Source organism: Fundulus heteroclitus, chromosome 2 (assembly GCF_011125445.2).
Source record: "Fundulus heteroclitus isolate FHET01 chromosome 2, MU-UCD_Fhet_4.1, whole genome shotgun sequence".
In the NCBI taxonomy this organism is placed as follows: Eukaryota; Metazoa; Chordata; class Actinopteri; order Cyprinodontiformes; family Fundulidae; genus Fundulus; species Fundulus heteroclitus.
The window spans coordinates 35,049,962-35,063,168 of NC_046362.1; the positions used below are offsets into that span (position 1 = coordinate 35,049,962).

General features: G+C 42.5%; 1 protein-coding gene across 3 annotated transcripts in view; it reads left to right on the forward strand.

Annotated features, from left to right (window-relative positions):
- The window catches only part of trhr2 (thyrotropin releasing hormone receptor 2), a 106,109-nt gene that overhangs the window by 58,155 nt on the left and 34,747 nt on the right, over positions 1–13,207 (forward strand). For all 3 annotated transcript variants that reach the window (XM_036126039.1, XM_036126042.1, XM_036126038.1), the window contains exons 3-4: positions 4,281–4,413; positions 9,838–9,989. In XM_036126039.1, the coding sequence (XP_035981932.1) occupies positions 4,281–4,413; positions 9,838–9,989 (285 nt within the window). The remainder of the gene's footprint in view (positions 1–4,280; positions 4,414–9,837; positions 9,990–13,207) is intronic.

A 13,207-nucleotide genomic window follows, 5' to 3' on the forward strand; every position in this document is an offset into this window, starting at 1 on the left:
TGAATGTGACTATTTTGAAGTTTGTTTTCAGGACTCTTAGGTAAATGGGCCTTCAGAAAATAATTACAGAGGTTCACTTTATTATCTCAAAACAGGGGGGTTTGTCCAGAGAGTTCTTTAAAATGTTTAAAGTTTGGACAAAAAGAACTCAATGGGTAGATTGTTTATTGCTGTCTTTTAAAGCAGCACTAATAATAATAATAATAATACATTTTATTTAACAGCGCCTTTCTGGACACTCAAGGTCACTTTACAGAAAATAAAAATGAAAATACAAAAATACAAATACAGGAACATAAAAACAGAGCAATGTATTTACAAATAAGCGAGCTGGAACAGATGGGATGGCTAAGTAACATTTTTACCATAATTTATCCTCTTCTAAGCCCCTGTGATGGTAATCTAAGTGTCAATGAGACGACTGAGGGGTCTGCCATCTCCTCCTACTGTCTCTGGCTGAAAACACTTTTAACTTTGTGTGCACCGAGCCGGAGGCGGTCCGGTTCTGTTCTCGTTCTCGCAGTAAGACGAACAGCATCAATAGCAGTGTAACCAAGTCTGCTTATTATAAACGACTTTTGACTTGTTTTTTCTGAAGTCTTGTAAATTTTGTAAGTCTAATGCTTTGGTTTATTGGGCTTGTTTTTGACAGTGAAGTTGTTTTTTTTGGGCAACAAACTAATCAGCTATGAATAGGACTTATAGAGCAGCTCGCACTGCGTTACAGACAGTGAGCCGGTGACACTGGCAACTATCCGTCCGCATACTCTCCCCTCCTTCTCGTCCCCCTCCCTCTCCTAAATAAACAAGAGCTATAAATAAACCCGCTCACACTGCGTTACAGATCATAATTGTTTAAAGAGAAAATCAGTTTTGACTGTGTTTTTATTTCCTAAAAGTAGATACTGCCAGACACAATTGAAGATTCAGGCTTTTGGAGAAGAGGCCTCAATAAATGAAGCTAAATTATACAATATTAATTTCATATTCAAGTAGCTTTTTGTAGTAGGCCTAAAAAAACGTTTTTGTAGTAATTTGAGTTTGGTTAAATTTTTTTCATGTTTAAAATCGTAAAAAATGGCTGTTTTATATTTTTTTACGTGAAAATAATTTTGGTTTTGCAAAAATTAAGTGTATGCTGATCTGACGGGTAAATACAAAAATCTGAATGTCGTACTGCTGATAACACAAAGTGTATGCTAAAGAGATAGGTATCAGTTTGTGCTACGCGTATGCCAATCTGACAATGTATGTAGCCATGACAGAACACCGGCCACCATCCGTCCTCATTCACACATTTCTCTCCAGCTGCTTTGAGCGACAGCGAGCTCTAGATGTGGGATGCAGGACAAAGGGAGGAGAGCGAGTATTTACGACTATACTGCTAAACTTACTTAGTACTGCTTTAAAGAAGCTATAAGTAAGATATTTACTGTAAAATCAATGTAAATCTTTCTCATGTCTCACCTGGTAAGGAAGTAACATTTCATATAATCAGTCGGTCCTCTCCATCAACGATGTCTTAGTCACGTTTTTCTCCTTTCAAACCTAGAGATTTGGTTTAGAATGTAGCTCGTGTTTACTTCCTGGTTGCTGAGCCAATCATATGAGAGTTCTTAGGGTTCCCAACACAGAGCGCAGCATTTGGTATTTTATGTTGGCAAAAGAGCAGCAGCCTGCAAACATGGAGGCCAGAAATAGAACAGAATACAACATCATGTCTCTATCCTGGGGAAGTAAAAATTCACAGCAGCAACACACAGTAAAAAACGGCATATTAGATTGTTACTGGCAGGCTGTTGTACCGATTTGAGCCACAAGGTGTCAGTATTACTTATTGCTCCTTTAAAGCGAAGTTGTGTTGGTGTTTCTGAGCAGTCAGTATCTATAGTAGAGAGTCAGAAGGGATCTTCTTAAAGATCAGGGGTCTCATTTATAAAACTTTGTATAGAATCCATACTAAAAGCGTACGTATGGCACCAAAAAATTCTGATTTATTAAACAAGCACACAATTTTCCTTTATATCACAGCTGTACCTCAACATTTGCTACACGGACAAATTCAACCATAAATAGAATCAAGTTTATTGCCAAGTAGGTTTGCACTTACAAGGAATTTGACTTGGTGTTGATGGTGGAGACAAAACAAAATAGATATATATATACAGAGAGCTATACACACGGTAGACTGTGCGTTAATGTAACGCAGAAGGTCTGGAGATGCTACGTTGGTGTAGCTTGTAGGTCATGAACGGGGGAGGAAGAGAGGCAGTGAAAAATTAAAGAAATAGTCAACGCAAATCACCTCATGAATGTTATTTTGTATTAAAAATGCAGATTTTTCTCAAGAAAAATTAAAAAAACTGTCAAAAAAATTCCCAGAGATGAGTTTATTAAATGTGTAAATCAGAGGTAAACGCAACGACGTTGTCCACATTAAAATAAAATCTTAAAAAGTAAACTTTTTAAGAAAAAAAGAGCTGTTGTTGGGCCTTCTTCGCCAGATAGGAGGCGTTCTCAGTTCAGGAGAGGTCAGAGGAGTGAATGCCCAGGAACTTTATGCTGTCCAGACACTCCACCACCTCCCCCTGTACGCAGAGAGGAGCGTCTTCAGTCTTCCTGGACCTCCTGCAGTCCATGATCACCTCCTTCATGTTCAGGATGAGGTTGTTCCTGCAGCAAACGTCACAACCATGTGTTGTGGAGGTGGATAGCAGAGCTGTTATGTGTACAGAAGATGAAGAGGGCCGGGCGGAGGACAAAACTCTGCAGCGTTCCAGTGTTGAGAGGATCAGTGGAGCACAGGTGCGTTTCCCTGTCCTCACCAGCCGGGGCCTGTTGGTGAGGAAGTCACCGATCCGGGAGCAGAGAGGTGTGGATAATCGCAGGTTGTGGCGCTCCAGAGCCAGCATGTCTGGGAGCACGGTGTTAAAGGTTGAGCTAAAGTCCACGAATAGCATCCTAACATAGGTGTTGGAATGCTGCAGATGAGTCGGAGCCGTGTGAAGTGCCAGCGAGACGGCGTCCTCTGTGGAGCGATTCTCCCTGCAGGCGACCTGCAGGCTGTGCAGGGCAGCAGGGAAGACGTCCTTGACGTGCTGCAGGAGGATCTTCTCAAAGCATTTCATGAAGACGGAGGTCAGAGCAGCAGGACGGTAGACGCTGAGGCAGGTGATGGTAGTTTTCATGGGAACAGGCACGATGATGGAGGACTTCAGGCAGGCAGGGACTGTGGAGAGCTGCAGGGGGAGAGGTATAAGATGAAGATGAAGAGCCCTGCTAGTTTAAAATCTTCATTTTATTCAAGCAGAGACCCCCCCCCCCTCCGCATGTTGATGTGCCCATAGGCGAGGCACTTTGTGACGTTGTGCGTGTTAATGAGTGTGATTGGGTCAATGTAAATCGCTTTGAGTGGTCAGTATGAAGAAAAGTGTTATAGAAAATCAGTCCATTTGTTTTTAATTACAATTGATGATAAAATAATGAAATACTACCTTGGTTTATCATTCTAATTATTTTTTTTACGTGTATGGGAAATAAATAAATACATAAAACAGTAAATACATTAATAACTTAAATATATCTGCTGGTGGCCATGGTAGCTGTTTTTTTTAAATTATTAACATTTTAATAATAGTAAAAATAATGAACTGGATACACACACACTAAATAATGTATAATTACATTGTTGAAAAATAGTTTCTACATTAGTTTATATGATTATTTAATGTATTTTCTTGTAACTGTGTTTTTAAAGTCCCATGATTCTGTCTCTGTCTCGTCTGACATCCGATAGCAGCTTGAGCTCTCAAGCTCAACACTTTTATTACCGTTTGCTCCATTTCATTCCAGACAGTCACATGGGCTTGATTTCTAATAACAGAGCCCGGTTCTGCTGATGCGACGTCCGGCGAGAACAACCTGAAAAAAAACCAAAAAAAAAAAACGATTAAACTATGAATCCCCTCAGATATCCAATCAGTGTCTGTATTCCTGCTCTCTGCGCTGCTAGAGCTCAAAAGATTAAAGAGAAACACCGTGTAATGATTCGACCTCTGTGCGCAGTTGCAGTTTTAATGCCACCTGTGTGTGTGAATAATGAAAGAAATGGTTTTCACACAGCATGTCGACACGGCGCTCATTATTCCTGCTCCGGGGCTCTGTTCTGACTCGGCTGCATTAACGGCTGAGTGGTATCTACTTTACTGATATAAAAAATAAAAATAAAAACACGCCGTCCTACAGATGTTTTTGACCTTGTGTTTCCTCCTCACCTGCAGGTATATTGCCATCTGCCATCCCATCAAGGCTCAGACTGTGTGCACGGTGTCGCGGGCTAAACGGATCATAACGGGGGTCTGGATCTTCACCTGTGTCTATTGCATGCTGTGGTTCTTCCTGGTGGACATTCAGGTTAGAACAGAATTAAACATTTATGATCAGACAATGTTTTACGTATTTCTTTACCCACTCTGCTCCGTTTTGTGTGCAAAAAATAAAAATGTTCCCGTTTAAAATCTCCACCTGGTTCTGGATGTGTTGAGCAAACCCGTCCCGTACCCATCGGTCGTCCCATCAGCCCTGTCGGGGTATGAAACTGATTTCATCTGATTGGTGCAGGTGCAGTGGCGGCTTTCCAGCCAATTATGGCGCTCCACCACACAACAGATAGAGGAGGTTGGGACTCAGGTGTCTGGCTTTGAGTCAATCATCAGCCAGGAAGAGAGTGAGACAGACACTCCTCAGGAGCTCTACGCTAGCTGAGCCACATGATGACTTTAGTGGATGCCTTTATTTACGAGATCTGTCAGGAGGATTGTTTATACCAACTGGATGCATATTTTTAGTTCCTTCTCAATCTCTATATATTAAGATTGAAAAGAAATAGAGTTGTGAACGATGAAGGGTTCTGAGCTCGTCTTAAACAACTTTCTCATCAGAGTCAGAATCAAGTTTACTGGCAAGTAGGTTTGCACTTACAAGGAATTAGACCTGGTGTTGATGGTTCAGACAAAATAGATATATATACAGAAAGCTAATGTAATGCAGACGGTCTGGAGTTGCTACGTTGGTGTAGCTTGTAGGTCCTGAACGGGGGAGAGAGACAGTGTCTAGTGTCACGGGCGGCTCTTGGCCTTGTTCATAAGGCCGGTAGCGGATGGGAAGAAACTGTTCTTGTGGCGTGAGGTTTTGGTCCTGATGGACCGCAGCCTCCTGCCAGAGGGAAGTGTCTGAAATAGTCCATGACTGGGGTGAAGGGATCAGCCACAATCTTCCTGCACGCCTCAGAGTCCTGGAGGCATTCAGGTTCTGGAGAGATGGAAGATTGCAGCCAATCACCTTCTCTGCAGACCGGATGACACGCTGCACCAGATGGTGATGGAGGAGGTGAGGATGGACTCAATGATGGAGGAGTAGAACTCCACCATCATTGTCCTTGGCAGGTTGAATTTCTTCAGCTGCCGCAGGAAGTACATCCTCTGCTGGGCTTTCTTGGTGAGGGAGTTGAAAAGCACAAAAGCACACATTGATCCAGTAATCTGTTCTAGATTAGATGGTAGTAGCGGGTGAGCCGTCTTCTCTGGATGTCACAGATAACAGAACGCTGGACCTTCTACTATGAAGAAAAAAGAGAGAGAACAAAAAGTTAAAAGTTTAAATGACAACAGTCATTCCAATGTAATGCAAAACTAGAGAACAGTAGAAATCAGCAGAGTGTGAGAAATAGACCCTGATGTCCTCCAGTAGCCTAAGCCTATAGCAGCATAACTATAGAGGTAGCTCAGGGTAACATGAGCCACTCTGACTAGAAGCTTTGTCAAAAAGGAAAGTTTTAAGCCTAGTCTTAAAAGTAGACGGGGTGTCTGCCTCACGGACCAAAACTGGGAGTTGGTTCCACAGGAGAGGAGCCTGATAGCTAAAGGATCTGCCTCCCATTCTACTTTTAGAGACTCTAGGAACCACCAGCAGACCTGCAGTCTGAGAGCGAAGTGCTCTGTCAGGAACATACGGGGTAATCAGAGCTCTGATATATGATGGAGCTTGATTATTAAGATATAAGAAGTACACTGAAGTCCACCCCCAACTCTGGTTTGTAGAACCACGTTTAGCAGCAATAACTCTCAGGAGCTGCTTGAGGAGGGATTCTGTCTCTTGTTTCCAACAATGCTTTGGTTTCTTTAAGTTTGTGGACATTTGTTTCTGCACAGCTCCATGAAGGTCCCACCACAGCATATCAAGCAGGGTGAGGCCTTGACTTTGAACAGATCAGTGGTAGTTGAGAAAGAGCCGAGCCGAAAAGCAAAGCTCTTATTTCACCGCTCCATCTACATTCTACCCTCACCTACGGTCATGAGGTGTGGGTCATGACTAAAAGAAAGAGATCCTGGATACAAGCGGCCGAAATGAGGGTGGCCGGGCTCAGCCTTAGAGATGGGGTGAGGAGCTCTGTTTTCCAGGGGGAGCTTGAAGTAGAGCTGCTGCTTCTCTGCATCGACAGGAGTCGGTCGAGGTGATTTGGGCATCTGGTCAGAATGTCCCCTGGGTGCCTCCCTTTGGAGGTTTCCTCGCCACATCCAACATGGAGGAGGTTTGCTGGAGGGACTGTTGTTTCCTTCCATTTGCAGTCGGAACTCGGAAATCCCGGCTTCCGATCGGAAAAGTCAACTCGAACGGCCTCTAAAGTCGGACTTTCCCCTCGGAAAGTCTGAGAAATCTTTTGAGGGCGAATCCAGTATGGCAGCCGTTCGCACCAACAACAGTGAGCTGTGAGGAAACATGCTTATTTTATAAGACCTAGTTTTAAGAGTGCGTCTAAAATGATTGTAGTGATGGCAGCTCAAATTAAAAGTGTTTGCATGTGGAAACTACAGCTTTAAGGACGTTTGTAAGAGGTACTAGGAACAAAACAACAGCTTTCCTGGCCGCCGCCATATCGGAATCCCAACCTTTTAAGTTTTTTTGGTTTTTATTTTGGAATCCTGACTTCTTCGACTGTGTTACCTGGAATACCGTTTACTCGGGTTTACCCCGTTCCCAGCCCCTATAGTTTTTATTTCTGAGGCAAATGGAAAGCAACATAAATATCCCGTTTGGCCCGGGAACTTCTTGGGATCCTCCAGAATCAGCTGGAGGATGTTGCTCATTCTGCTTCACTGACTCTGCCAAGATCCAGCTGCTGCAGAACAAATTACCCGCCCTCTGCCACCGCGCTCCATGGTTGGTTTGAGGTGTTTGTCCTGATATGTTGTGCTTGGGGAGTCCTTAAAGCATAAATTTGGCTAAACTGGCTAATTGTGGTTCACCACTTCCCCATGTTTTCTCCACTAGTGAATCGTGGTTCTCACTGTGGTTCCCCGGAGCACAAACACCTTAGAAACCTTGTCAGACTGATGATGTACGTTTGTAGTTTATCCTTACGTGCAGCACTTTGTTTTCAATTCAACTCAAAAATACTTTTCCAAAGGGAAATTAAACGTTGAACTCATTTGGTCAAGGAGTTACTTTGGATGGTGATGGCTGTGGGCAGGAAAGATCTCCTGCAGCGTTTTACAACCAATCTGAAGAAGCCTTTAACTGAAGAGACTCTGTTTTCCAATGAAAATCTCATGTGAATGTTAAGGATTGTCCATAATTTTGTTGATTTTATACAAAATTCTTCTTTGCATCGTCGTCTCTATACGGTTCCACAGTCCACAGATCTTCTAGTTACCTGCAAAATCTGTTTTTCAGCCCTTGAACAATTTTTTTGTGTGTACTTGGAGTCTCTAGGAGTGCAGTGCAGGAAAGGAGGGACAATGAACTGGGAGGAGCAGAGGGAGAACATAATCTAAATGGAAAATGCACGGGGTATAGATCTAACTAAAAAGGGACAGATAACAGAACTACAGAAATGATAAGATAACTAAATCTATCATAACCAATAATATAATCAACAAAACAGAAACTAAACTAGAGAAAGGCCAACATGAAACAAGAATCTAACAGGACTCCTAAAGTCACAAAGCACAACTAAAAAGACAGGAAATAATCTAATATCCAAATACATAATTAACATCAATGCTGGGCAGAAAACTAACAAGTGACAACACGAGGATCTAAGGATTAACATAACCTAAAGCTAACAACAGAATTACTGAAATAATATGTAGAATAAATACTAACACAAAGCTGAACAGGTGACCTAACATCTGTGCACATACAGGGAGCTACCATAAGTAATAACACCCCCAGGGATCCTGACACTTTAATATTCTCCACTCCACTGAATGATGGAGATCAAATAACCTGAAAGTTGCTTATTAATCCTTCACAAATGGTTGGGCTGCAGCAACTGCTTCTCTGAGGTAATTGCTGGTGTGTCTCCATCTTGGCATTGAATAAACACACACCTGCTTGCTGCGCAGCGTTGCCAAGACATTTTCATAGAGCCGCTCACACGGATTTGGATCTTCACCTGATCAGCAGGACCTGACGGCTGCTTTAACTCTTAGATCCTTAAGAATCAGGAAGGGTTGCAGTTTCTTAACCTGACTCTAGCCAGACGCATGTCGCTCCGCCTAGCTTCACTCACATACATCTGGGACAGATCCATAAGAATTGCCTTTATTGAAGGCTGGGCCTTATCAAAAATCCTTGCCTATGATTGGATAAGCCACTTGTCTGTCATCTTTATCAACGTGCTATTTCAGCCACTCACACCGAAGCCAACCTGTGACGCTGTGAGAGCGACGCAGGAAAAAACTAAACTTTTTTTTTTTTTAAATGTGTTTGCGGCTCTAGAGGCACGCGTTTTATTGACAGTGAGCTGACGGGAAGGGGGGGGAAGACAGGCGGCAAAGCGCCGCGGGTCGGAGTCGATCCCGGGCCGACCGCGTCGAGGACTAAACTCAACTCAAAACAAAACTTTCCAAATCCGGTTGGGAGAAGGGCGAAAACATCGTTTCCACCAACACGGAAGAAATAGCAGCATCAATGTTAACGCTTGCTTCCTCGATGAGAGCCGCCATTGTTGTCTAAATCAAAACAGTCTCACGGTCGCTTCTCCACTACGTCACATCTATGAAACTCCAGCCCTGTGTCCTGATTGGCTAGACAATAAAATTGGTTGTAGAAATCACTCTCTATGGGAGATGTCCCAGATGGATGTGAGTGAAGCTAGGCAGAGCGATATCAATCTGGCTAGGGTCAGGTTAGCAGTTTTTGTGATTTGGTTCCATTTCACCGTTTATTTTGAAGGCGTCATTGTGAAAAAGGAGAATCATACAGACCGCTAACAATGTTTACTTTTGTGTACATGGAAAAAAGATGCTCATGGATGTATTTTAGGCAGCAGTTATGACGTTCGCAGCCCTGTGTAGTCTTGTTGGCCGCCAGGAAACTTAAAGCCAACCGTTCCTTTTGTGGTCATGCCGTATTTCTGACAGTCGTGAAGCAGCAGAAAGCAGCAGAAAGCAGCAGAAAGCGCGCTTCAGGCTTTTGTTTACATCTGGTCATCACCAGGTCGAACTAATAACACAGAGAATGAAGAGTGTTGGGTATAAACGTATTTATGCACAGCTGAATCACAGGCTTATTTACCCGGCTATTACAAGAAGATGCTGCGTTTTAGTGCAGAGAGGAGTCTGCAGCAGGCGGGTGAAACATTTACGACCTGTTTTGCTCAAATGCTGCTTAAATTGCAGGCCTCGTCTGAGAGTAGTGTTATTACGTTGAGATGTGAACCGCTATTACAGGTATAGCTCCCGGCGCTGCAGCCTGTTTTATTGTTTCTTGCTTCTTCTTTTCTTTTTTTTTTTTTTAACCACGGTCTCCATCATGTCTGTGTTTGACGCTCAGGTCGGCCAGGACGGACACGTGCAGTGTGGCTACAGAGTGAAGCGGGAGCTCTACCTGCCCATCTACCTCATCGACTTTGCCATTTTCTACGTCATCCCGCTGCTCCTCGCCATCGTGCTGTACGGCCTGATAGCGCGGGTGCTCTACCTCAGGTAACTGGCCAATGGGGGAGGAAAAGAGTAGCATAGAGCCGCTGGTCATCCTGCACATGCACAAACGGCCTTGGTTGGCTGAAAAATGCTGTGAAAAGTAAAAAATAATAATTAGGAAATTACCTGGAAACAACTGTTGCTGATACAGAAACCAGATAGTCCTCAACCGATGGCTCCACGTGACCCAGAGTACCCTAGACAGAACGCCTTGATGTTGGTGAAGATTCTCAGTCATACAGGTCATCATGCTCAATCCAAAAAAGGCTAAAAAAAATAAAACAACTGGACTTCTGTTCAGAAGCTGAAGGCGTTTCGCTTCCCATCCAGGAAGCTTTCTCAACTCAAAATGTCTGGAGTAGTGAGGAGTTCCCAGCTTTATAGATCTGCAGGTCGCATTAGAGCTTAGTTTCACCTGTAAATTCACCTGGAGCTGATCGCCCCAACAATGGAGAGTCGTTAGGCTCCTCGTTAGCCTGCCGCTCAGGAGAAATGCTGTGGTCGCATGCGTGGAGGTGAGAGTTGGGGTGAAACTTGGCAGGAATCAAACCTATTGATGTGTTGTCTCTGAAAGTTGAAACCTGTGCCCTCCTCCTCTGTTTAAAGTTGTTTTCTCTTGCTTTACGTAAACGGCTTCCTTCACCCCTCTCTCAAATCATCTGTCTTCTTTGTACAAAATGTGAACATGTTGGTCCTCTGAACAGTGTCCGTTGTCCTTTACAGGACTGTCTCAGAAAATTAGAATATTGTGATAAAGTTCTTTATTTTCTGTAATGCAATTAAAAAACATGAAATGTCATACATTCTGGATTCATTACAAATCAACTGAAATATTGCAAGCCTTTTATTGTTTTAATATAGCTGATTATGGCGTACAGCTGAAGAAAACTCAAAAATCCTATCTCAAAATATTAGAATATTTCCTCAGACAAAGTAAAAAAAATATATAATAGCAAAACAAAATCAAACATTTGAAAATGTCCATTAATGCACTCAGTACTTGGTTGGGAATCCTTTTGCACAGATTACTGCATCAATGCGGCGTGGCATGGAGGCAATCAGCCTGTGGCATTGCTGAGGTGTTATGGATGCCCAGGATGCTTCAATAGCGGCCTTTAGCTCATTTGCATTGTTGGCTCTGGTGTCTTTCAGCTTCTTCTTCACAATAGCCCACAAATTCTCTATGGGGTTCAGGTCAGGGGAATTGGCAGGCCAATCAAGGACAGTAATGCCATGGTCAGTACACCAGTTACTGTGAGAATCTTATGTCGTCTCTTAACCACTACCATACTTGTGATTTAGTTTACTGAACCAAGCTGAGTGTTTTTCAAGGCTCAGGGAACCCTGCAGTGTTTCGAGTTAATTAGACGATTCAAGTGATTAGTTAAATAGCCTACTAGTATACTTTTTCACCATATTCTAATATTTTGAGATAGGATTTTTGAGTTTTCTTCAGCTGTACGCCATAATCAGCGATATTAAAACAATAAAAGGCTTGCGATATTTCAGTTGATTTGTAATGAATCCAGAATGTATGACATTTCATGTTTTTTAATTGCATTACAAAAAAAATAAAGAACTTTATCACAATATTCTAATTTTCTGAGACAGTCCTGTAGGTGTAGGTGGACGGCTGAGTCTTGTCCTGAGGAGGTAGCTCTCCTGTGTTGAGCCATGCATCTGTGGAGAGGTTGTTTGGTTTCTCCAACATAAAGACCAGAAACATTCCTCACTGCACTGAACCTCATACATGAGCGGAGTGGTGTGTGCCAGACATTTTGAACTGAGAAAGCTTCCTGGATGGCAAGTGAAACGTCTTCAGATTCAGAATAGAAGTCTAGTGGTTTTATTCTTTAACCCTTTTTTTGGATAGAACGCCTTGGTGCTCACAGCACAAAGTCCTTCTGATGGTCCGCAAACCTGATTAGGATAATCCAACTTAAATGAAGCGATGTGGTTCACTAGCACACGAAAGATTAATCTGATTCCCACACAGACGGGAACGTTAGAACGGTGCGTTGATCGGCTTAATTCAACCTGCTCGATTCAGTCCAAAACCAGCTGGGATGTGCGTTCAGGATGATTGTCATGTTGTAAGGGGGGATGCCACCAAGAATTATGGGCCCCATGACAAACAAAATCCTCCCAAAAGGAAAGTGAGCCAGTGTGCGATCATTTCTGCTCAAAGTTAAGAGGAAGTGGCTCTTTAATCCAATAATCTGCACGGCGACAGGAACTGGTCACCGTGCTGCAGCGGCTCCAGGGCGACCCCATGGGGATTGAAACAATTTACACCAGAAAACAAGTAATATTTCATAACTAATGAATATTCCTTAGTGCTAAAGGCAGTATTTCATCATATATATGCTTTAAGTTGGCTTAGGAAGGGTTTAAAAAGCATGATGTAGAACCTTTAAAGTTGCAACCTTCTAGCTGTTGATTTAACATCTGGCTTACCAACATAAAGTTGTTCTGTCATCACCTATTATTGCAACAATATTGGTAGAGATTTGGCTCCAGTTCCTTCACTTTTCTCTTTTATTCCATCATAGCATCTCCATCAGTCTGAAGCTTCAACTTTACAGTCACTGAAATCTGTTTGAGGTATCGGCATCAAGGCCAGGGAACGTCCATCCCTCTGGCCCCATTTATAACATGCAGAGCATGAATGAATATAATGACCCAGTTTTCCATCCAAGAAGTCTGCAAATTCTGCAAATATCCTGCAAATAAAAACGCTGTAAAATATCCAATCTTTTACAGTTTCCAGTGACTTCAAGGCAGACAAAAGCATTTCCAAATACTGAAATGATCAAGTCAAAATAATTCACAAGTCTGCAAGTCTCTTTAAAGCTGCCTTCTGAAACATCAGCTTCTCTGTATCCACCGCAACTTTCAGCAAACAAATAAATAGTGTTGAGGTTTTTATTCCCTAACCAATAAGAGTCTGTGGCAAAGACCACACCCCTTTAAGCTAATTCTCTGTAGCTACGCCTGCCATCAGTAAACTCAAGGAGCACGAGAATATTTTAATGAAACCATTAAAAAACATGTCACAAAAAAAGAAAAAGAAAAAAAAGGAAAAAAAGAAAAAAAAGGAAAAAAAGAAGAAAAAAGAAAAAAAGGAGAAAAAAAAACATGGGACACGTTAGCAAAAAGCAAAAACCAAATTTTAATGCACAAACAAGCAAATTCTCTCCAATACTCATCAAGTATAGTCG